This window comes from Brachyistius frenatus, unplaced genomic scaffold, assembly GCF_029030835.1.
Source record: "Brachyistius frenatus isolate BFR_SWC_R1_liver_20210118 unplaced genomic scaffold, ASM2903083v1 Contig_16, whole genome shotgun sequence".
Lineage (NCBI taxonomy): Eukaryota > Metazoa > Chordata > Actinopteri > Embiotocidae > Brachyistius > Brachyistius frenatus.
In genome coordinates this window covers 3,092,820-3,114,980 of record NW_027210615.1, presented here as the reverse complement: position 1 = coordinate 3,114,980, position 22,161 = coordinate 3,092,820, and the positions used below count along the sequence as shown (strand labels likewise).

General features: G+C 41.8%; 2 protein-coding genes across 3 annotated transcripts in view; one reads left to right on the top strand and one right to left on the bottom strand.

Annotated features, from left to right (window-relative positions):
• slc66a1 (solute carrier family 66 member 1) overlaps window positions 1-22,161 on the top strand; it is a 245,126-nt gene that overhangs the window by 182,394 nt on the left and 40,571 nt on the right. The window lies entirely within an intron of this gene.
• Window positions 10,690-22,161, bottom strand: part of mtor (mechanistic target of rapamycin kinase) — an 84,893-nt gene continuing 73,421 nt past the window's right edge. The window contains exons 46-58 of one of the 2 annotated variants that reach the window (XM_069693986.1): window positions 20,118-20,292; window positions 18,097-18,232; window positions 17,722-17,869; window positions 16,147-16,269; window positions 15,483-15,565; window positions 15,326-15,398; window positions 14,616-14,690; window positions 13,710-13,845; window positions 12,741-12,824; window positions 12,575-12,655; window positions 12,237-12,317; window positions 11,376-11,481; window positions 10,690-11,188 (exon numbers count right to left, since the gene is read on the bottom strand). In XM_069693986.1, the coding sequence (XP_069550087.1) occupies window positions 11,173-11,188; window positions 11,376-11,481; window positions 12,237-12,317; window positions 12,575-12,655; window positions 12,741-12,824; window positions 13,710-13,845; window positions 14,616-14,690; window positions 15,326-15,398; window positions 15,483-15,565; window positions 16,147-16,269; window positions 17,722-17,869; window positions 18,097-18,232; window positions 20,118-20,292 (1,317 nt within the window). In that variant the 3' untranslated portion in view covers window positions 10,690-11,172. The remainder of the gene's footprint in view (window positions 11,189-11,375; window positions 11,482-12,236; window positions 12,318-12,574; window positions 12,656-12,740; window positions 12,825-13,709; window positions 13,846-14,615; window positions 14,691-15,325; window positions 15,399-15,482; window positions 15,566-16,146; window positions 16,270-17,721; window positions 17,870-18,096; window positions 18,233-20,117; window positions 20,293-22,161) is intronic. The other variant, XM_069693987.1, reaches the window with a different exon arrangement.

Below are 22,161 nucleotides of genomic sequence, written 5' to 3'. Positions count from 1 at the left end.
ATTAACATGAATCCAACATATTGTAGCGAATGGATAAATGGAGGCAGAAGATGTTATCCTTCAGTCAGAAATGCACATATTCAGCGACACACAGGAGCTCTCAAGCTGGACACCGGTTCACTCAGCGCGAGACTAGCCTGGACCTGTCCCTCCAAGCCTCCTCCAGTTTAATATAAAACACAATTTTTATATATATATATATATATAGTAGGGAGTCCCTGCTCCATCTCTCTATCAATTTGGGGGTCCTTGGCCTGAAAAACACTGAAGACCCCTGACTTGGATAATAGTCCGATCATAATGTTGATCTTCCCAACGGCCTTATCTTTTCCTTTTGTGCCTTTGCATTTACTTTACCTCTATCCTACTAAATTCTTAGCCTACGTGGCTTCTAGACGCCGTCTGTGCTGCAGTTGCCTAGCAACGGTGTTTTTACAACTTAACCACTTGAACGCCAAGCATACAGTGCATACGATTTCACTTGTGACCAACAGCTCATGAGTTCCATTTCTATGCAGCAGTTATCTGTTTCTTTCTACTTTCCAATTTCCTTACCCTGTCCTCGAAGTCCATTCAGTCCAGCTTAACATGTGTCTTTAAAAACGGGTTTCATTTCATAGTTTTATTTCTAAATTGAAAAACATGTCTCTTTTAGCAAATGCTACTCAAACAGGACATAACTGTGATTTTGTATTGGGGACTGTTTGCAGCTTCTTTCATGAACATGTTTGTTGGAGCCCAATATTATGTTGTTTTGAGATTACCTCATGTTAATAAATTATGCATAAACATAATACAAATTCTGGCAGTGGCGATAGACTCATTATAAATGACTGTGTTAATGATAAATTGCTGTTTTAATGAATTGTTGCTGGAACAGTAAATACAGAAACTCCCCCTTTGCCAATCAGCTGATTGAAGTGATAACCGTAGTAATTGTATGGAAGACCAGAGCCGTCAGGAAGTCAACGTTCTTTGATTTGTAGTGAGTTTTTTTCTTTTTTGGACAGCTGAATGAAAGTAAATTTAGACGGTCTCTTTGACATCTACGCTTACGTACGTCATCTGGTAAGAACCACTGGAGTCGATAGAGTCTGAATGAGTGAGAGAGAAAATAAACATGACAAAAAAAAGCAATCAGTGCACTGTAAGTGCGTTGACCCTGATGCATCCGGGAGCAAATAGGCAGCGAATACATTCCTTGTAAGTTGCACTTAAATGTTAAGCAGTGTGTATTTTGTGCATAACAATGGAACACGATGGCACAAAGGAAGACAATCTATTCAAGTCGTTGTTTTAAATCTTTTTAAAGGAATCTGTCAGTGAGGGAAATATAGATTATCATTTCCTGTCAATCAACAAGCAGTAAATAAACATTTCTAGTTGGAGACAACAACAGACTTTCAGACTTATCACTGCAGGAAAAGCTCAGGTGCAAGTGGATGCTTCAGTGAGTTATGACAGTGATCAAGCCTGCACAATACCAGGACCTAGACATGGAGCACCTTATCGTATAGCAGCTTTTATTAAGGTTGTTAATTACACCACAGCTTTTCCCACTAGAACGTAAAAATGTCTGCAGTGAGAAAGGTTTATTCACTCACTTCGATCCTGAGTATTGAATGTTTTTGTTCACATTTCTAGCTGAGCTCAAGGTGCTGCTTTTGAGAGACACTGATTGGTGCAGGCTGAAAAAGAAAATTCCTCAAAGTCCAAGTATGATTGAAGAAAAGTAAACAAAAGGTAAGACCAACAGTTATGTAGTCATGTGAAAACATTAGCTTTCTCTCCATTTTCTCCACAGTCCTCCAATCCCACCTCATCCCATTCCTCCCAGCTCCTCACATCCTTTCCTCACCTCCAACCCCCACTCCTTCTTTCACACCCTAATCGTTGAGACTTACAGAAAAATCAATTTCCACTACCCAGTGGAGAGGCCCAATGTTTCACCACTGTGTCTGATTGATGACGCGCAGACACCATCTCACACCCCGCTGCTTTTTATAGCACCTCGGAGTTGGTTGCCATTCAGCGCATTTTTATGGCAAATAATAACAGGAGATGTAATAGCTATTCCCCGCGGTGAGTAAATCTGAAGGGGGAGACAAGAGGATGGCCCGCCCAGACAGCTGGAGGACAGTCCCACGTCAACAAGTTACTTAGGCTGAATGATCGGGTACACGGCTGTGAAGGGTTCGGGGCGATTCAACAATCAGACGTGAAGGCTGCTTCTGAGATCGCTGGTCTCCAATCTGAGCTTTCAGGTCCTCAAGTGACAACAGCGCTTTAATACTGCAGAGCTGCTAATGCAAGCTCCGGGGCCACCCTATCAGGTGCACCTCGGAAACACACAACTCGGTGCATACTGGAGAGCACGTTAACGCTTTCAAGAAGCTCACTTGCTATTTGACGACACGCTATTTAAGGGGACACGTGGCTGAAGTGCAGGCACGTAGGCTCTCAGTGATTCACCCTCCACCCCCGAGATCTTTACACAGAACATGGAGTGAAAACAGAAACACACTGACAGCTCTGTATTAGAAACACCTCGTCTCTGAGACGGATCGGAGAACGAACAGACAACAAGCTAAATCACCGAGCGGTGAAATGAGTGCTGATCATTTCTGTAGAAACGCTCTGATCTCCAGCCAAGGCTCAGTAGATTTAGTCTCGAGTTTAACTTCTTGTGTGAATTTGTACCATTGATCTGTTGCAAACTATCCTGAAAGTGCTGACCTAAACTCAGCCATAAATGACCAGTATTTTTTCATCCAGGCTCGTACAACTGCTGAATAGAGAGCAAGAGTGGAGCCTGAATTTTCAGGTAAAAAAAAAAAATCCTTTAAGGATGTTTCCTATTGTGCATTTTCAATAAGCGCAATTTAGAAAAAAAAAAAAAGAAGTTGTCCTGACAATTTGAAAGTGACTCTGGGATGCTGATTATCAGACAACAAGAACATCAGATGGGACTGTAAAGCTCCTCAAAGTGAAACATTTCCATTACATTTTCCACACAATGTTAATGTTTCAATGGCAACACAGTGGACAGTGAGTGCCACTGTTTGCCTCAATTTGGGGAAAACTTAATGCTCACAAAGCAGTGACTATGGAAATTGGCAAAAATGTAATGCACATCTGCCAGAAAAAGAAAATTCAGTTTGGCTACATTTTTTATGGAAATTTGTCTATTGACAGAATTAAAAATCAGGCCGAATTACATCATCTTTCTAAACACTGTGTTTGTGGTTCACCCCACAGACATGCCAGCAACAGAAGGGTTAGTAAGGGTAGAGAGGAACTCGTGCTGGAAGGGTTGGACATGTGGGAAATAAAGTAACGATGATGTGAGTAGCCACGCTGATGGGCTGGATATTTACCTGGCAGCGGTAACGTTCTCCTGTTCGACTTGTTAGTTCTCTTCTTTCTTTGTTCAAGCACAAATTAATCGTCTCATGTTAAAAAAAAAAAAAAATTCCCCTCGGGGATTAATAAAGTATATACCTACCTACCTTAAGCGCTGCCGTCCGCTATCTTAAAATATAGAAAGTAAGCCTCAGAAACACGTTTTATTCTCTCAAAAAGATTGCAAAAATAAATTTGCCACAAACGAATCAAGCCACGGCCAAAGGACAAAGTGGTCACCACAAAAAGAAGCATCCAACGTCTGCATTTCACAGGAATGTACAAACTTCTGTATCACTTTCTGGTGCTGCTGGTTTATTCCCCCGAAGAGAAGAGTCTAATCTCGCTCGGTGTCAAGCCAAACGCTGTAATACACCCGTCCGTCCACTAGAGGTGCGAGGTACAACGTGACACTGACACAATATCCTCTAGGGGACTGAAGGGTATTACATGCTTTGTACTTAATACCGGGTTGATACATTTGCATTGAGAGAATGGAAAAGTGAAGCTTGCCTCTTCTTCTTTCACAACTGAAGTATCGGTGAGCAAAGCAGGATTAGCCTCAGCTGCTTCTGGTGCTCGTTGGTGCAAAAATGCAATACGTAGTATGGTATTTAACAACTAAACAAAAGAATGCCGCAGAACAAAAAACTAAATTCTTGGACCACAACACTTATAGAGTTGTGCTGCAGCAGGCTGATGGCTCAGTGTCAGAAACAGTTGCTGGTAGACAGAGTGTAATGATGAGGGCAGTGATTTCTTGGCACACACGATGGCCACTAATAGCATCATTGGAATGCCTCGGACTACCTGAGCTGATCAGGTGCAACCACTTCTGAACAACAGCCTCCTCTTTCTGAAATGAACATTTTGGGATGCAGGATAAAAGAAAAAGAAAAAAGAGTCAGGAGGCCTTTTCTGATCTCAGGGTGACTGTAGGGGTGAGACTTCAGTCTGCCAGAGTCTCCTGCCATCAGCCTTTGTGATTATATTTTTAAAACTCTACATGTAACACTTAAAATGAAGGATTCAGTGATATCTATGTATTTATATCTACATCTAGTTATGCTTCAGGTAAGGGTTTAAACATCTATGCGTTCCTGTTGGATACTTGCTGTTCATATCAAGGCAAATACGATTGGAGTCCTGCAACACACACACACACACACACACACACACACACACACACACACACACACACACACACACACACACACACAGGTACATGATTAAGAACATTACACTTAGGCTGTGAATGTTCACTTACAGCATGTATAAATGCAGTTTCAATTGTCACAGAGCTTTCTGATCTGATCAGAGCCTCAGCTGCTGATTTTCACTTTTTAAGCCAGGTATGAAAATGTGTTTGAAAAAGTGCTAGTTGAAGCATCTGTCTCCCGTCTCTGTCTGCAATCCAATAAAGGTGAAATGTAATAGAAATGTCATATTGAATAGTGTCAGTCGCTGCGACCGGCGCCGCAACCAACCTCATCTACAGAGAGCACTGAGACAAACAATGCTTTAACTATCTTTATTTATCCGGGGAAGGATTTTGCTGAGTGTGTAGCCCTCCCTGAGCACATTCATACAGTCCCACACACACACTCACACCTGGGAGCTGTCACACACAAGTGCAGACGGCCGGCAGGCGCTGCGCCGCAATCTGCCGAGCAACTCAGCTGAAGCGAAACATACTGTTAAGGTCACTTTTAGTCAGACAGTCCAATAACTGCATCAGGTTTGGAATAATATTACCAGCCTGTCAGCGCTGTCCTCTGACTGCCCAACAACAACAACAACAACACCGCCTTCTGCCTGAGCCTCTGTAGTGCACTGTGCTGCTACAGTAACACATGGATGACTCAACTGTCCGGGCTCACGGCTAATGGAGACCTTTACCACGCAGTGACCTGCCGCACATCACTGGCGGTACACACAATGCTGGTGGGAGGACATGTTGACACATCACCAAGATGCCACCAAACACTAGAAACAATGCAAAAGGTACCTGCAAAAAAAAAAAAAAAACTAGATGTATCTTTATTTTGATTTGACTGATGCTGGACTCTCATCCAGAAGCACTGCTGAATCTCCAGATCTCAGCAAGGAAGACAGAGGAATAATGACCGGAACTACAAAACTGGATTATAAGTTTTGCCTAAACACTGACACTATTTTCTGCCAAATGCTGAAAACATCTCTGGTATCATGATACCTTTTCAACAAAAAAAAATAGCTGCTTCCTTTAAAGCTGCAGTGCGTAGTTTTTGTCTCCCCCCCCCGCCCCTTCTGCCAGTGAGAGTAATTACAAAAACACTGTTGAGCTAAGGTCATTGGCTCCGCCGCAGCTACTCCATCTCTTCTGTTGGAGCTGTAAAACGGTGGATAAATTGTATTGAGCTTCACAACCCTGCAGTACACCTGCACATCATGGCAGCAAGCTGAGCCATTAAACCACAGAAGGTCAGCAAAAACAAGTCACTTCTTCACACTCACTGAGACATTGGCACATTGGGAACTCCACACCTGCTGATGAGTTTCTACATCCACATCCATGTAAACTTTGTATGAATTTTCAAGCACCACTAAGTGGTTTGTTTACCACTCGATGTTAACATTATTTATTTAGTATGATTTTATGTTCATTTTAAAAATGTATTTAATAACGATTTCAATTTTTTTATTTATTTATTTATTTTTTATTATAAAACAGGTCTGGCTGCTTAAATACTGTGAAAGTGTCAAAACATTACAAACAGAACACAGCAATGCACACAGCAGCTATGTCATTTGGACAGTTTGTGAGTCTGCGACATGACTCAGACTCATGTCATGTCTCCTCTCGGCATGGCCCACTGTCCAATCTTTTTATCTGGAAGAAAGCACAGAGCAGTCATTCCATTGTTGAGTTAGTGAACCACAAGACCAAAGAAAATCTCTGATTGGCCTTGGTGTGTGTCACTCAGAAAAGAGTCAGCCAATCAGAAGAGAGGGTCACGGACATCAGTGGCCTTAAAAGGACAGACAGAAAACAGCCTATTCTTGGTGGAGCTCCAGGGAGAAACCTAGGAAACGTCAAAGTATCCCGTGATGGATTTTGGTGCTTTAAACCCCATAAAAAATCTTCTTATGGACATCAAGGCTGAAAATAAAACACCAGAAAAGTGTGAAACATGGGACGTTTTTTTCCACACAGCCACATCTATAAATACAGTTGTTACTTCCGAGTATGCCTCTTTGTCATTCAAAAGCTCTGACTCACATTTAGGCAAAACACTGTATGTACCTTCACCACCATGATTGTAGTTCATTTATCTGTTTAGTAGTGTGCATTTCTGTCTGCCTAGTAGTTAAACAGTCATGGGGAAATAAATCATATGCTACATACAGAAATTAGTTAATTGTCAACAGTATCTATTGTAAATATTTTTTTTTACCAAAGAAACAGCGTTAATGAATGGTCTATAGATTATTGCTACTGGAGAGCGATGAGAGATCTTCTTTTTAATAACAGCTTACTAGATATCAATATCTTGGTATAAATAAATAAAGTAAGGCAGTAAGAATGAGTGTCACCTATGATAAACATGTCATTTATTTAAGCATGCTATTTAGTCAGATAAAAAGTGGTGTCAGGTTTGTCATGTTCAGGTGTAAATGCTGAAAAATAGAAGGTGAATCTGTTCAGTTAGCTGCTGTCCTTCTGTATCTGTTGGTAGGAAACCATCACCGACCGGCAGACTTGGTCAACACAAACATGAGCATACTGTGTGCCATTTGCTGAAGTCACTGACTATTACACGTGTAATTTTTCAAACAGTTAGCTACAGCTCGATGCCATTTGGAGCTGCCAACATGCAAAATGCCCAGTGCTGGCTTCAGTTGGGACTGGCCCAGTTTTTCATTTCAACTGTCCTTGGCCTGCTTCTGTTTGTGTTTACAGCAGTTGCAGGAACTACAACAAATGTGCATTTTCACTTTTACTCACTCAACAATGAGCCACTGTTACTGCCTCGGTGGACTAAATCCATACTAACTTAAATGGTTCTACCGTTTGATAAAGAGATGATTAGAAACAGAAAATCGTCCCAGCTCTGAGGAACATTAACAGGCGGCGTAAACAAGGCCAAAGCTGGCAAGGAGAACATGTCTAAGAGTGCAGCAGATCTCAGGCGGCCTAAACTGCTGTCAAGTTCATCGATATCGGCTTTGCACCACAGTGCACAAAGACAGCCGGAGTCCTGGCTGCAGGCTCCGGCTTTAAACAACTCCAGAGCCTGCTATCGAATGGGCTCTGGTTGGCCGTCAATATCGCCTCCGTCTATGTCTTTCTCCTCACAGCTGTTAGCCGTGCCAGAGAGCGAGGGGGTGGGAGGTGGGGGGGGGGAGGGGGTGTAGTATGAGAGGCAAAGTGTTCTTATAACCGTAGGGAGGCAGAGGAGTGTGCCGTGTCTCGGTGAATAAGTCAGGTGGGAGAGCGTATCCAGTCAGCATGTAGTTCACTCGTCCTGGACTCCAGCTGAACCGGAGCCCTCCAAGTTTCTCCTCCAGCTCCACTCCTTCACACCTGATTTACATACCTTTAAAAAAGGGCCATAGGTTTTATACGACACCTTAATTAGATCCAGTTGTCACGCTGAAGCGGAGACCTGTGCTCCGTCTCACATCACCGGCGCTCCCCAGAGACAAAATGAATCGTGCCCCTCGTTCACCGGCCGCACATGAATTGTTCTGTTCCTTTGAACCTCGCACATCCCTCCGTATCGAAGGGGAGCTTCACTTGTACACACCGACATCAGTCCAGTGGTTTTGAGGAGAACTCCTCAGCCTGTGAGAACACTTGCAATAAAAAAAATTAAAAAAAATGACAGACCTGATGTCATGCTGAAGTTCCACTGACCTCCGTGTCTTTCTTTCATTAAAAAGTGATGCGTTCCTGGAGTGTACTATCCATTACTTTAACATAAAGGAGTAGTTAAACAATCCCAATACTTTAAAACTTCTTTTCACATTCTTTTCAAATATGATTTTGCAGTTTTATAGCTGAAATCTCTGCCTCAGTCCTCTCAATGATCCAGGATTTTAAGAAAATGGGTTTCATTGGAGACGGATACGAACTAATACAGTAAGTAAACTATGGTGTGACATTGTTTTAATAAAGACTGAGGGATAAAGTTGTGTTGCTGCCTGGATTTTGAGCTATTCATGTTATTATAAATGTTGCTGTGTCTTCATATTATAAGATTCATTGTACCGGTCTATAAAAACACCTCTATAAATATTATAACACTCTATAACAGACTCCTCCTGATTATTTATGCCTCTTGATTTACTTTTTCAAAATTTCTATTTATTATTGTTTGTTGGCATTTTGTACATTTTTAGTCACATTTGGTATTGTTAAATCATGTAGCAATTTTTGTCTCTTTTTGATAAATGTTTGGACCCTTTTTTTTTTTTTTTTTAAGTGTCTGCATGTGTTAACGTTGAGGACCCCCTGGAAAATAAGATGAGAATTTCTAATAAAGAATTTCCAAAATATGATTTGAAATGGAAGGTCTGTTGTTTTACCTGTTGCGTAAGCATCTGAGGATTTGTTTTTACCCAGTTAAGACTGTGTGAGCTGCTGTCAGTCTCACTTTATCTTATTGTATTCAGACACTGTAAAACAATCCTCAAAGTTTTTAAGTAATCTAAACTGATGGACTTGCAACATTTGTTTTATTCTTGATTAATATCTGACTTTCATATTATATTCACAATGAGAAATTTAAGGAAATCTGCTGCTTTCGCAGACGACTCCATCCTTGGTTTCTGTGACTGCACTCCAGGCACGGCAAGACTTGAACAGAGCATTTATGAAATCTCTTGGGCTCACGGGAAGCTAAAGGGGGTGCATGGATGTGGAATAACATTCAGAGGGGAGCTCTTGTGGAGGAATACAAGCTCAAAGATGGAGGACCGACTAACAAGCAACAGAGACAGGCTGGGGTCCCGGCGGGGGAGCGTCTACGTGTGAATTTATTGCTATTCCCATCATTCTTAATGTCTTGGCTCAGGATGCCGGGCCTGCTCGGCTTCATGTGACAACCTCAAAGGCTGATGGAGCGTGGCCTCCTGCCTCCCCCTGCGTCCCCCTGCGTCCCCCCTGCGTCCCCCTGCCTCCGCTGCCAAGCCTTTCACCTTCCCTCATTTCGGGGCATTGTCTCCCGACAAGTATCATTTGTCACCATCGACTTGCTCCATGCAGACACCTGTGCTGGTTTTCTGAGGCCACAGCCCATTTCCACAGTTGGTAAACAGCTAAATCCCTCTCCCAATCAATGCAGCCTATTTAACTTGAGCTATTGACTCGTCTGCCCCTCAACAGACTTGAGAGGCCAACAAAATGCAAACAAATTAGACGGGTGAGAAAGAACAACAGGAACGGTGGCGCGGACTATGAAAAGTCTCATTTTCAATAATGAGCTTTTGGCAGCAGGAGGGAAGAAAGTGACAGAGTGGAGGCAGGGGGAGCAGGAAAGCGAGAGAAAACAGAGGAGGGATGGATCGATATGAACAGATAATCACCAGGCCTCTGTCCCGATGTGTAAAGAGTGTGACATTGCAGCGGTGGGCACGGCAGGGAAGAGATCAATGGGCTGCTTTATGTTGATCCGTAATCCTTAACTATCTATAAGTAATTAACCTTCAGAGGAGAAAGCAGGGAAGAAATAAATGGAGAAATAAGCGGGGGAATAGCAATGAGAGCAAGTAAAACAGAAGCTACCTTGCACTCTCCAGATAACAGCACAGGAAACCAAATTAATAGCCGTCTCCAGTGCTGCCTCTGCAATTTGCAACATCAGATTCAGTTTTGTTTCTGTCAGAGACTGCATTCGCTGTAATGACTGTGTCTGCCTGTGGTCCCAAGATGACAACAAAATATAGTAGCTGCTTTTAGAACAATAAATCTCACCTCAATTCAAGAGCTCATGTTTGAAAATACAGGATTTCTGTGTTTTGTTCTGGTTTCTGTTTTTTTTAAGGGGAGAATCTAGTCTGATCTTAACATTTCTAGCCTGACGAGAGTCCCCCGAAGCCTTTCTTGAAAAGACGGAGGACAAAGATCTTATTAGGAGTCAGAGTGCCCTCTGTGGGTGTCAGAAGAAAAACAAGGAGAGAGGTGCACCGATGGAAACCAGTCTGATGACAGCGATGCTACCTGCTTACACCTGCTGTAGGTGTGACGAGCTCAGACAGGTCAACTATCTGCACAGTTAAATGAACGCAGCACAGTCACTGAGGTATCTGTACAGGGTTTAATGGCACACAGAGGCCCATACAGTACATTATGATGGTCTCAGCACATGAGCATCCTTTGACGAAAGTTTCATTTAGCAAAAGGCATACATGTTATTAAACTTTGTCACATTAATACACAAAGATACAACAGACTGGTGGGTTTGTAAGAAGCATACAGTGTGTGTGTGTGTGTGTGTGTGTGAAGTAAGAAATGTCATAAATTATTACAATATGGCCGCTGTAGAAAGCTTTTAGCAAGTGATTATGATGTTAAAATATCAAGAAGTTCATCTGAAGCAACGACTACAGCTTTACTTAAATTATGGTAAAAACAGAGTTCTGAAACTTATAACATGCCACCGGTGTGTCGTACACCTTTATACGCTGTGACATTTATCTGTGGATACCGGTCCGAGTTGAGTGCTGCTTCTCGGTTTATCAGTGAGAAAGAACGTCGGTGTGACCGTGGCTCAAAGACACGCCTCTTCACCAAAATGGACACCTGAGGATTCACAATAAAACGAGTCAAACGAAGATCGAGTTGTGATCGAGCATTTTGAAAAAGAGCAAACTCCAAAAAAGCTGACTGTGTACTGCCTTCCGTCGTGCATACATTCATATCGTCACGACGCGATTTAAGGCAGATTTCCGCTCTAACTGAACTCTGAACTCAAGAGAGGAGTACTGACCATCCGATGTAGCACTGGCACAGGTTTTCATGGGAGGTGGCTTGCTTGATGAGGAGCTCCACTTGCGTTGGCACATCCAGCGTCTCGTCGTGAGAAAAGTCTCGACCTGAAGAGGGAACAAACTCGTCACAACGCTGGAACTTTTTTTTGGAGAAAAATCAATCTGGTAAAACGTAAGTTCCTTCAGCGTTTGAGAACACCACGGTGTTTTCAGGACTGTGTAAGATCTGAACAGCCCTCCTCAACAGAAAAATGTGATGTGCTAGACAACAGTATAATAATATGTTTATAGATGTCAAAGTATGGATAACAACTTTGACAATGCGACAATTTCTTTACAGCAATTGACAAAAATATTGATATCTTTTATTATGTTCTTATTTCACAATAAATCTTTTTTGTTTGGTTTACATGTTAATTCATAAGTGGCGAGACAACGATGCAATATTAAGGTCAGATTAAGGGAAAATAATAAGAGGAGGACGATTTTTTTTTTTTACTTAGAATTTCAAGGGTAAAGTGGAAATGTTGAGAATAAAAATCTAAACTTTGAAAATAAAGTTGACATACCATTTCGAAAACAGAAAACATGTTTTATGCCTTGCTCGTATATGGCAATTTCAACTTTATTTAAAAAAAATGTTTTTAGTGGCCCGAATACTCTGTCGTAGGAAAGTGATGCTTTATGTACAGTAAAAACTTCCACTTGACCACAGGATTTTTAACAATGCGAACAAATGATTGAAACGAAGGGTTCTGTATTTGCTGCAGCAGCTTGTGTAGAAGAATGAGTATCACGACTTCAGCTGCTATTCATCTCTAGTTTTGACCCTCGTGCTTGTCGAGCGCTGCGCAACTCACCTGTAAGTTTGTCCCGCACCCTGTTGATGATCTGAATAGCTTTCTTGTTGAGTGCCTCGGGCTGCACCAACCCATCTCCGACTTAAAGAGACACAAACACGCCACCATCAACAACAACTGTTGACAACTGGAGAGGCTAATTCTGCTCACTCCACACCGAGCCTCTTTGCAGCTGAAGGAAATCGGAGCGGATCTAAGTGCTGCCTTACAATAGCGCAGCGGTTGCACCGATCATTTATGACAGCGCGGGCGCTCGGTATTGTCGTGGTGAAATGAGCAGAGGAAGACTAAAGGGTTGTATAACGGCACATAATCCATGAAACGTGAGGATAACTCACTGAAGGAGTGAATGGATTCAGGCACGGTGGTCCCTGGTTTCTTGTGTGTGGTCTCTCCGAGGTCTATTCCCTCGAGGGCCTCTGCAGACGACACCACACAGACACGGATTTAAACACAGATTTGCATTACTAAGAATAAAACAGGAGGCTCGTAGGGAAGACGTACCCACTGACTGTCCAGCGGTGTACGAGTCGGTCCTGGTGCGGGAGCGCTTGTTGCCTTTGGTATTTGCTGTGGATGAGACAGGCACTGCTCATGACATTAAAATGATGACCTTTGTGAGTACTCCTTATTCTATATTTCATACACCACACATGAAGTAGCAACACTACTCTGAACTTTATAGAGGCGGAAAAATGAAGCTTAAAACATTAACATGTCGACTGATCTTTACTAAAAATTCTGATGTTACAAAAATGCAGATGTGTTAAAATTGTGAATTGTAATACATAATTTTTATGATAAAAAAAATATACATCTACAGATGCCTGGATTATTATTATTTCTTTAAATAAGAAACCTCATTTATAATGAAACAGATGTCTTGGATAAAATGTCTTGAAGGCAACCTTAACAGCATTATTTGAGAGTGCCAGAGAGGTTCATTCACTTTGTTCGCTTGAGTTTTAACCAATGACCTTTAGATGTCTGCACCACTTCTTTAAGCGTTTGCTCAATTTCTCCTCAAAATACAAGTGCAACAGAAGTCCAACGCAGCCTGATGTGATTACATTTAACGCTGCACATTCCTCACCACCTCAAAGAAGTTGTTCTAGCTGTAAGTGGAGTAATTGACCTTCACAAGGATGTTTGACTGGTTTTTTTGGACTGTTGTGTTTATTTGAGGCAGAAATATGTCATTTTACTGTCAACTGTTTTCCTTTTTCTGAAACTCAGGCATTGTTCACACTACCAGCCCAAATCTGTTTTTTTTTTGGTTTGTTTTTTTGTCAGATCCAGATTGTGTCTTGAAAGTTCAGAGGGCAAATCCAATCCGCTAATTTGTAAACAGCTATGTGGAAAGTCCGTCCTAAAGGTTTGAATTGAGAAACAAATCCAGTTTGCTTGCAGTCTGAACGAAGCCTCAGTGAGCACCATTAAAACATCCTGAATGTAAATCTGATGATGTCTTACTGTCCATGAGCCTCCAGTTGAGCAGCGGGTCATAGACGAAGGCCTCCAGCACGGCCATGACGCTGTCCCGGTGCTCCCTCAGCACCTCCATCACTGTGTGGCAGGTGATCCTGTAGTTACCGTCCAGGCCCGTCACCTGACACACAACCAGACACAAACGTTACTAAAGGAAACAAACCCGTCACAACGTCGGACAGCTGTTTGAACGATAACCAGTGATCAGTGTGTTTGGTGTTGAAGAGCAGAATCCAAACTGGTGTTGAGGTTTAGTGGTGGTGCAGCCATCGTGTTTATATGTAGCTGACTGAATTGTACTTTAAGAGGCTTTTCAAACATATTTCTAACAAGAAAAAAAACAAACAAAAAAAACGTTTCCGGTAGCTTAAGCGATGACACGTCGTAAACCTCTTACATGCTGAATTTTATTTCTTAATGCTTTCGTATTTAATTCCTTTTCTTCTTTGGTCATTAAGTACAAGGTACAGTGAGTCATGGTTTCTGATAAAAACCCTGCATACTTGGAAAAGAGCAATTATTATTTTGAATAAAATAAGGCAGACAAAGGAGAAGCAGCTCAGAAACGATTCAGCTGAAGTACAGCAGAGGAACACTGCTGGTGTTTAATGTTGGGGACTTTCACACTTGAATACCTTGGAAAAATAAGAACCTATTAAAAAGATTTTTCTGCTACAAAGTTTTTGACTGAGCTGAGGCAAGCATTCTTTTAAGTTGTTTAAGCTAGCGCGCGCGCGCACACACACACACACACACACACACACACACACACACACACACACACACACACACACACACACACACACACACACACACACACACACACACACACACACACACAGTAAGTAACACACTTTAGAGCGTCTCTCACAACACAGCAGAGTTACGTACCTCCATCGCATTGGTCAGCATCCTTGTCAGCCGGAACGGGATCTTCTCAGGGAACTTTTCTCTGGTCATGGCCACCTGTTTGACGTTGATATGAAGGTCAGTCTCTTTAATAAATTAATCAAATGTATACACGCAGATGAGTTAAGAAGGCGTCTGTCTATGTTGAAGGAAATGCTGGCAAAGCATTTCCATATATTTTGGAGCCGTCCTGTTGGCAGGAGGTGTTACAGAATGTTCTTAGTGAGGGATTTTAGTGACTGCTCCTTCTCAAGGATTTATTTGAGCAATATTCCAGCTCAGTTATTAGTGCAAGACAAATATCTTTTAAAGATATTATTAGCAGCCAGTAAGAAGGCTGTAATATAAGAATGGCAACAGTCTGACTGGATAAATATTGTGACTAATGCTGAAGATATGGAGAGAATGACTTTTTCACTAAACCTGCAGGTTGATAGACTTTTGCAATATTGGATAATAGATTGTGTGTGTGACCCTAAGAGATGACTTAATGGGTGAACTAGCATGTATTTCCATCATTGTAACGTCTGAATGAAGACGTAGGTGACCAACTGTGTTTTATAATGTTGTATGTATTGTAATTCTTGGTTTCTTTAGAAAAACAAAGTATTACAAAGAAATTAAGGTCAGTCTCAAATGACTAACAAAACAAAAAACAGTTGAGAATGGACTGAAAGAAAATCCCCACTCACCTCAAAACAGTCTCCAAAGTCAATGTGGAGGATCTTGCCGCTTAACCGATCCAACATCAAGTTGGATGGATGCCTGAAGAATAGAAAGATCCTATTATTAATCATGTTTTATGTTAATTGATAGTTTTCTAACCTTTCAATCAAAACTGAAGCTCACCTGTCACCCAGCCCAAGGATGTAGCCCACCATGGACATCACAGCCAGGGACCGGGTGTAGTTGGTTCTCCTGTCAAACCACACCTGGAGGAGAAATAACATCTGTATTACGAGAGCTCTCCTGGTTTCTCAACATACGAGCAGAATATTGTGACAAATAGAGCAGACATCTCTAGCAGGCTGCTGAAAACATCTTTCCAGACACATAAACAAGTAGAACATCTGGTACACCGAGTACCAACGCTCCTAAAAAAAAAAAAGGATTCAATTTGAAGGTCTGTTAATGAAATCCTGCAAAGTCTGTACTTTGAAAGTAGGACACACGCACAACCCAGAAAAAGCCGTTCTTTAGGTAGAACTACAGCTTTATTTCATTACAACTGTATTCTTTCAATAATCAGAAAAATAAGTGACTAGACGGATCATGTTTCCTCCGCGTCTAATGAAATCCTTTCCGCAGTGTCCACCAGGTCGTCAGTGACACGCCGTCTCACTGAGAAACATGTTCATTTATAGATATGCGCTTTATCTGTTCTACAAATGAGCACACTTGACATTTTACCCGGGAGCCACTGAAATATGAAGACGGATCCTGATAAGATCAAGTACCCTCCATCATCCTCCCCCAGAGCTGACAGAGGGAAGACACGGCGCCTCGTTCTCACCTCCGAGCTGGGGCTCTTGAGCCACAAGAGCTTGGCCAGGTCGTCTCCGGCCGTGTTGTTGACAGCGTGCTCGAACACCTCCACCTTCTCCATCAGCGTCAGGTGGTCGTAGTCTGGGGCCATCTGAAATACACAGTTGAAATACAGACACCCCTTAAAGCAGCCTCTATGTAGTCCCAGCAGAAAGTCAATGACACTTAATTTTGCATGTTAAATAAAAATGGAAACAAAGGATATGAATCGAAAAAGGATATAAATCATTTTCAAAAGGTGTATGAAGAAATTGAACAACTTCTTTAGTCCTACCGCTTCTATACCAGATATACTAATCTACTGATAAAAGAGAATAAAGTGAGAATAAAGCCACCAGAGAGCACTGATGAACAGCAGCTTTTAAAGACTGCTAAATATTATTGGAAGAGCTTAGAGGAGACAATGATAGTTATTTCAACTTTAGCTGTCATCACCATGGTGATGGACTGTGTTCAAAATGTCATCGCTTACTTCACAGCAGTGATGTCATTTCAGTTACCAGAGGCGCTGCTGATTATTACACACCCACAAGGAAAAAGACATTTCCTTCGTTGACATACCTACTATACCTGAAAAAGTGAAATCAAGTGGGAAATATAGGCCCCAAAACATTCCCACATATTCCACATGTGATTGCCATGTAAAATGAATCTGCTTCAGGTTTTAGAAAATCACCAACTGGGTATGATCAGGTCCAATTGTAAGGGTATTAATGATCAAATACCGACTAATTGGCACGTAAACTTGCCATCTTGTAATTTGAAAGGCTTAAACTAAATGTAACACATCATTAATAATTCAAATATCATTTGCAAAAAAGCCATGTTATTGACTCTGCGACATTTCCTGTTTGTCTTCTCACAGTCTGGCAGTGTCTGTTGTTTTTTATTCTTGCGGAACAATGATTCAGGTCAAGGCTGGACATGATGTCATCATCCGAGTGTGGATCAATGAGAATTGAACTTCAGCTCCGTCCTTCTGCCTCGGTGCTTTCTTTCTGTTTGCCATGATTCCTTGAGGATACTCTCAATGAGCTCGTTGCACAGTGAGTGTCAAGGTCTTAACCTGCGGTTTCTCTGCTCCCACATGACATCTTCCTGCAGTGACCTTACAGCCAGAAAAATGATGTATTTGTGTGTTCTCCTTTGACTGATTGTGAATTCTGAGGCAGATATGTAGTTCATTTGGGACCATTGCGAACCTGTGAATGTGTTTTCATTAATGACTGATTTAATATTCATTAATATAATCCCTGAAAACAGATGCTTCCTCAGCTTTGATGAATCTATTTACGGTGAATCAATTTACATAAATATGAACTATTGCATTCACTATTATATATAGTATTTACTGAATGAGAATGAATACCATGTGAGCACATGAGCTAATTACCACAGCACGAATAAAAAACAGCTTGATGTTAAGTTAACTGGGTGAGACAGAGAAAATGGAACTATTACAACGTAAATAAACACATTTGGGGTGAGAAAAACTGATTTCACTTATTAAAATGGTGGAAGCAATGAATCTCAGTAGTCTCACCCTGAGCATGATGCGATGTTCAATGTTGAGTAAAATCTTTTTCTTCTCTCTGTAGTCTCTGATGAGGGCATGCAGGGTGTCACAGTGGGGCACCCAGCCAATCAGGCCGGAGTTGGTGGACAGGGGGATCACTGCGTAGCGCTGAATGCTGATGAATCCAACAAACACAAGAGACAGACACAAACACACAATTCTTTGTCAGATATGTGTGCTCAAGATGTGTACAACAGACTCAGACTTTGTGTGTGTGTGTGTGTGTGTGTGTGTGTGTGTGTGTGTGTGTGTGTGTGTGTGTGTGTGTGTGTGTGTGTGTGTGTATGTGTGTGTGTGTGTGTGTGTGTGCGTGCGCGTGTGAGTGAGTGAGTGTGTGTCTACCTTAGGTTCTTGCGCAAGGACGCCGGGTCATTGGCCAGCAGTGTGTTGACCAGACCAAACAGTTGCATGACTCTCTCATCCTGCCTCAGGTCCTCGTGGCCCTTCAACAGGAACATGAACTCGTGGCCATTACTACCTGCAGAATGGGCCATAAAACACAACATTGATGCACTGCTCATAGAGGGTTCGCGCATTATGTAGAAACCATTAAACTGTTGGATTTGGCAGCACTTGCTGTTTTCTCCTGGGGGCTCCCCTGCCGCTCTGCAGCTGCATCTCCACTATCATCACCTGAAGTAATGTCTAGGAAGTTTGTTGCAGGCAATAAATGATTCCATAGCAACCACATCACTTCTGAACTAGGCTTTGCTTTAGTAATCCATCGCTTCTTGGTAACCCTCGGTTTGGATGGTACTTCAAAACAACAGATGGAAGAGACGGAAATAAAAAAAGAATCCCCATTTGTAATTTCTATAACAGAACGGCCACAAAGCTTCACACAGCTTTATTTTTTTTTATCACAAAATGTGGATCATAAAATGCCGGCACACCTGCCTTCACAGATTACGCTGCTCACCCAGCTATGCTGCAATCAGCACACAGGTCCATGTGTGTCGGCCCTGATAGCAGCCACACCGCCGCTCTCTCTCTCTCTCTCTCTCTCTCTCAGTCAGCCGACCAGCTCTATCTCTGGGTGTCTGCTTAACCTCAGCGCTCTCCCCTTAGGTGATTTCAAGTCAACTTTTGACGCAATGGTACCCCAAAACTCTGAACAGTGTGGTGATTCAGTTCCCTCAAATAATGCTGCATTCAGGGAAGGTCAAAAATGTGTATTTTAGAATTTGTTTAAAGGCAAATGTCTTCGATCAGATTCAATAACAACTGAACATTATAATCCTTATGAGGGGAGGATTTATTGTTGGCCTGTTGTCTTATACTTTATGCCTCATCTGTGTCTGGTTTTAATGTTTTGGCGGATCAGTGTATATCTGGTGTATCTGGATGAGCTGTGACATCAATTCTGAAGTTTTCAGCATGACAAGAGAGGAAAATGTACTTAATCTATCTGAAGTACGGATGATGTCACTTATCTAAATGTTCCACTATTTCAGCAGTGCTGTGACTTCTATATTACCTTCAATGGAGTAAACTGATCCTTCCAGTGGAAAGACTAAAAACAAAGTCCATGTTCTATCCCGAGTCTGCGTCTAACGACAATCCCAGTAAGCAACGTGTTGTGTGCCACTCGGGGCACCGAGCACCGACAGTAAATCTCGACTGCCTGCAGTGGGTGACAGGTCTTAATCTGAAGTCTTGCTCCAGAGGTCAGTTGATTTATTGGCCATCATCTTTTACAGGGTGTGTTGTGTAACACTGATGGGATAGATCAGAACAAAGTATCGCATTGTCTAGCAAAAAAGTGTGAAGCAGAGGGAGCCATTTGTGATTGATATTTTATGAATTTGGCTTCAAGACAAGGTGACTTTATAGTGCTGTGCCTTTTTTAAAAGCACTTCACTGTCATATTTCACATGACGCAGCAGAGTAAGGGATAAAGTGTCAGAAATATCTATTTCTGGATTCAATTTAATACCAATGAACGGTGTTGGGAGGGTTTTTGTCTGCATGCACTATTTCTCCTGGGGCAAAAAACCCCCCAAAAAACCACATGACTTCTTTAATGACTGAACACTGAGCATGTTTTTTGTAGTGACTGGAATTCTTTTTTTTTTTTGTTGTTTAATTTTTATTAAGTTCATCACTGGTTTAATCCTGCTTTAGTTGGGACAAAAGATTTTTACTCTCATATTAACCACACAAAACTTCACCTTGACTGATGAATTCACAATAACCCGTGGCCTTGGAGCTGTTAATTGTTTGGATAAAGCTACTATTCATATTGAATTTCCTCTCCTGACCATGCCTGCTGAAAGCATACGACTGGAAATATTCTTTAATCTATTTTCCTGATGTAATGGGTTCAGCGCCACAAGGCCCGAGCAATTTCCTCCTTATCTTACCCATGATGGTCAGCTTGCGTGGGCGCTGCTTGGAGGTGATGACCTGCAGCGAGGGGGCGATGGACTGTATGCGAATGATAGGCTGGTTGGGGTCATAAGTGCCGGGTACAGCGAGCTCCAGGTCCCGACACATCAGCAGCTTCGGAGACACATATTGTAGCTCCAGGGAGGTCAGCTGTGCGGAAAGTTGAAGAGGTGGAGATGTGACACGGGAAGAGACAATTAGTTTTTAGTCTGTTGTGTATACAAACTGCACTGACAACGCAGCGCCTGCCAACAGTGCCATAAGCAATATGCAGATCGTAGCAGACACTGGCTCTTATCCAAATGAAGGTTGTATCTTGAAAAAAAAAGTTGTTTATACGGCAACCTTTTAAAATCACTCTGCAATGTTTCACTTTCTCAATGCATTCACTGCTCGTCTTCATTCAACCATCAGTTGTTTAAACTGCATCAAATCTGACTCTGGCAGACAATTTAAAGAGGTTTGTGGTTAAATTCTGATTGCACGAATGTACGTTTACAACCCCAACCTCTGGATCTGCTATTCATTGTATCCTGCAGAGGCTTTATTTCTATGTTAATGCCCTGTGGGGGAATACGGGCACTACTCCCAGCATGTTATTATGTTGCTGTGTATTTCATGCTGTGTACTATAATGTCCCAACAGGGTGCATCCCCCAGAGCAGCTCTTTGCCACAATGTCAAATAGCGATGCAGTCTCCATTTTTTATTTGAAGTAAGAGCTGCTGACAGAACTATCTTTAATGTCACTCCTCTACAATGCGATGACAGTTGTGAGGAATGACGTGTATCAGTTCCATTTCATCTTCTCTCCAAAAGCAACAAGACCTGCGCTTAGGAAAGTTTAGGGCATCTCCACTCGATCCTGTACCAAACTAACTTATAGTACGACCTGTGTGCACAGTATCCGCATCACTTACCATTACGCAGTTTCAAAAGTGAGCTTAATTATCCAGGTTCAGGTATGCAATATCATATGAGCAGGGAATATTTTAAAAGGAGGATTAAGATACTTACTGAATGTATTGAAATCTATAATGGTGAACATTAAATGGTTGAAATCTGATGGAAATCTCTGTGTTTTTCATGTTTACTTGTCTTATTTACTTGTGTTTTGGAAGCTATCGAGAGAGTTACCCAGAATAAACTAGAACAACCGCCTCGTGGTTGTATGTCTCTGCCAACCAGTCAAAATGCAGTTTGCATAGAAATCCTTACAAAGAGATATGTAAATAAAATGTATTTGACTTTGTAAAACTCTGTTCTTCTTTTTCTGCTGTATGTTCACTCATTAGTGTGTAATTTTGTTGAGAGAATTGAATTCCTTGAATGTGCTCACATGCTTTTAGATGTGTTCCTCAGATAACACGGTCATAATAAGTGATCAGACGTATACGTATGGACAGAGAACCCTAAAACATATTACCGGTGGCCACATCTGTCCCCAGCCCAGAGGCATAAAATCAGCAGTTCTTATGATAATTAGTTGTGTAAAAAGCTGAAGGATAACGGTACTATATGAGCAAGCTGAGCAACGGGCCAGAATAAGATAAGAGTACTTGTACCTTGTGAAATTCATGCCACAAAACTATTTTGACTTTTGTGAATTTTACCTGATATAATATTATAATTTAGTGAATGAACTGGCAATAAAAGCAGCGATGCTATTCAATGAGGTTCTGCATTCCTCTTGGACCTGCATCATCACCGTCTCATCCTGAGCTGACAACTTTCACCACTATTTTTGGCATCTGGTTCGATGACTTCAAGGGAAATAGAGGAATGAAAGAAGTTCTTTTATTCTCTATCGTTATCTTCCATGTATATTTGTATGTTGGCAAAAACACAGTATCCATCACTGCTGAATCTCTTCCCCTTCTCGCCACTTTGCATGACTGAGAGACAGTGTGTTGGATTTACCTGTCATCGGATCAAAGAACAAGTCAGGACAAGAAATGCAAAATATATCTCATCACATCTGATGAGAGATTGGAGTGGACACAGGAATGCAGAGGAGGGT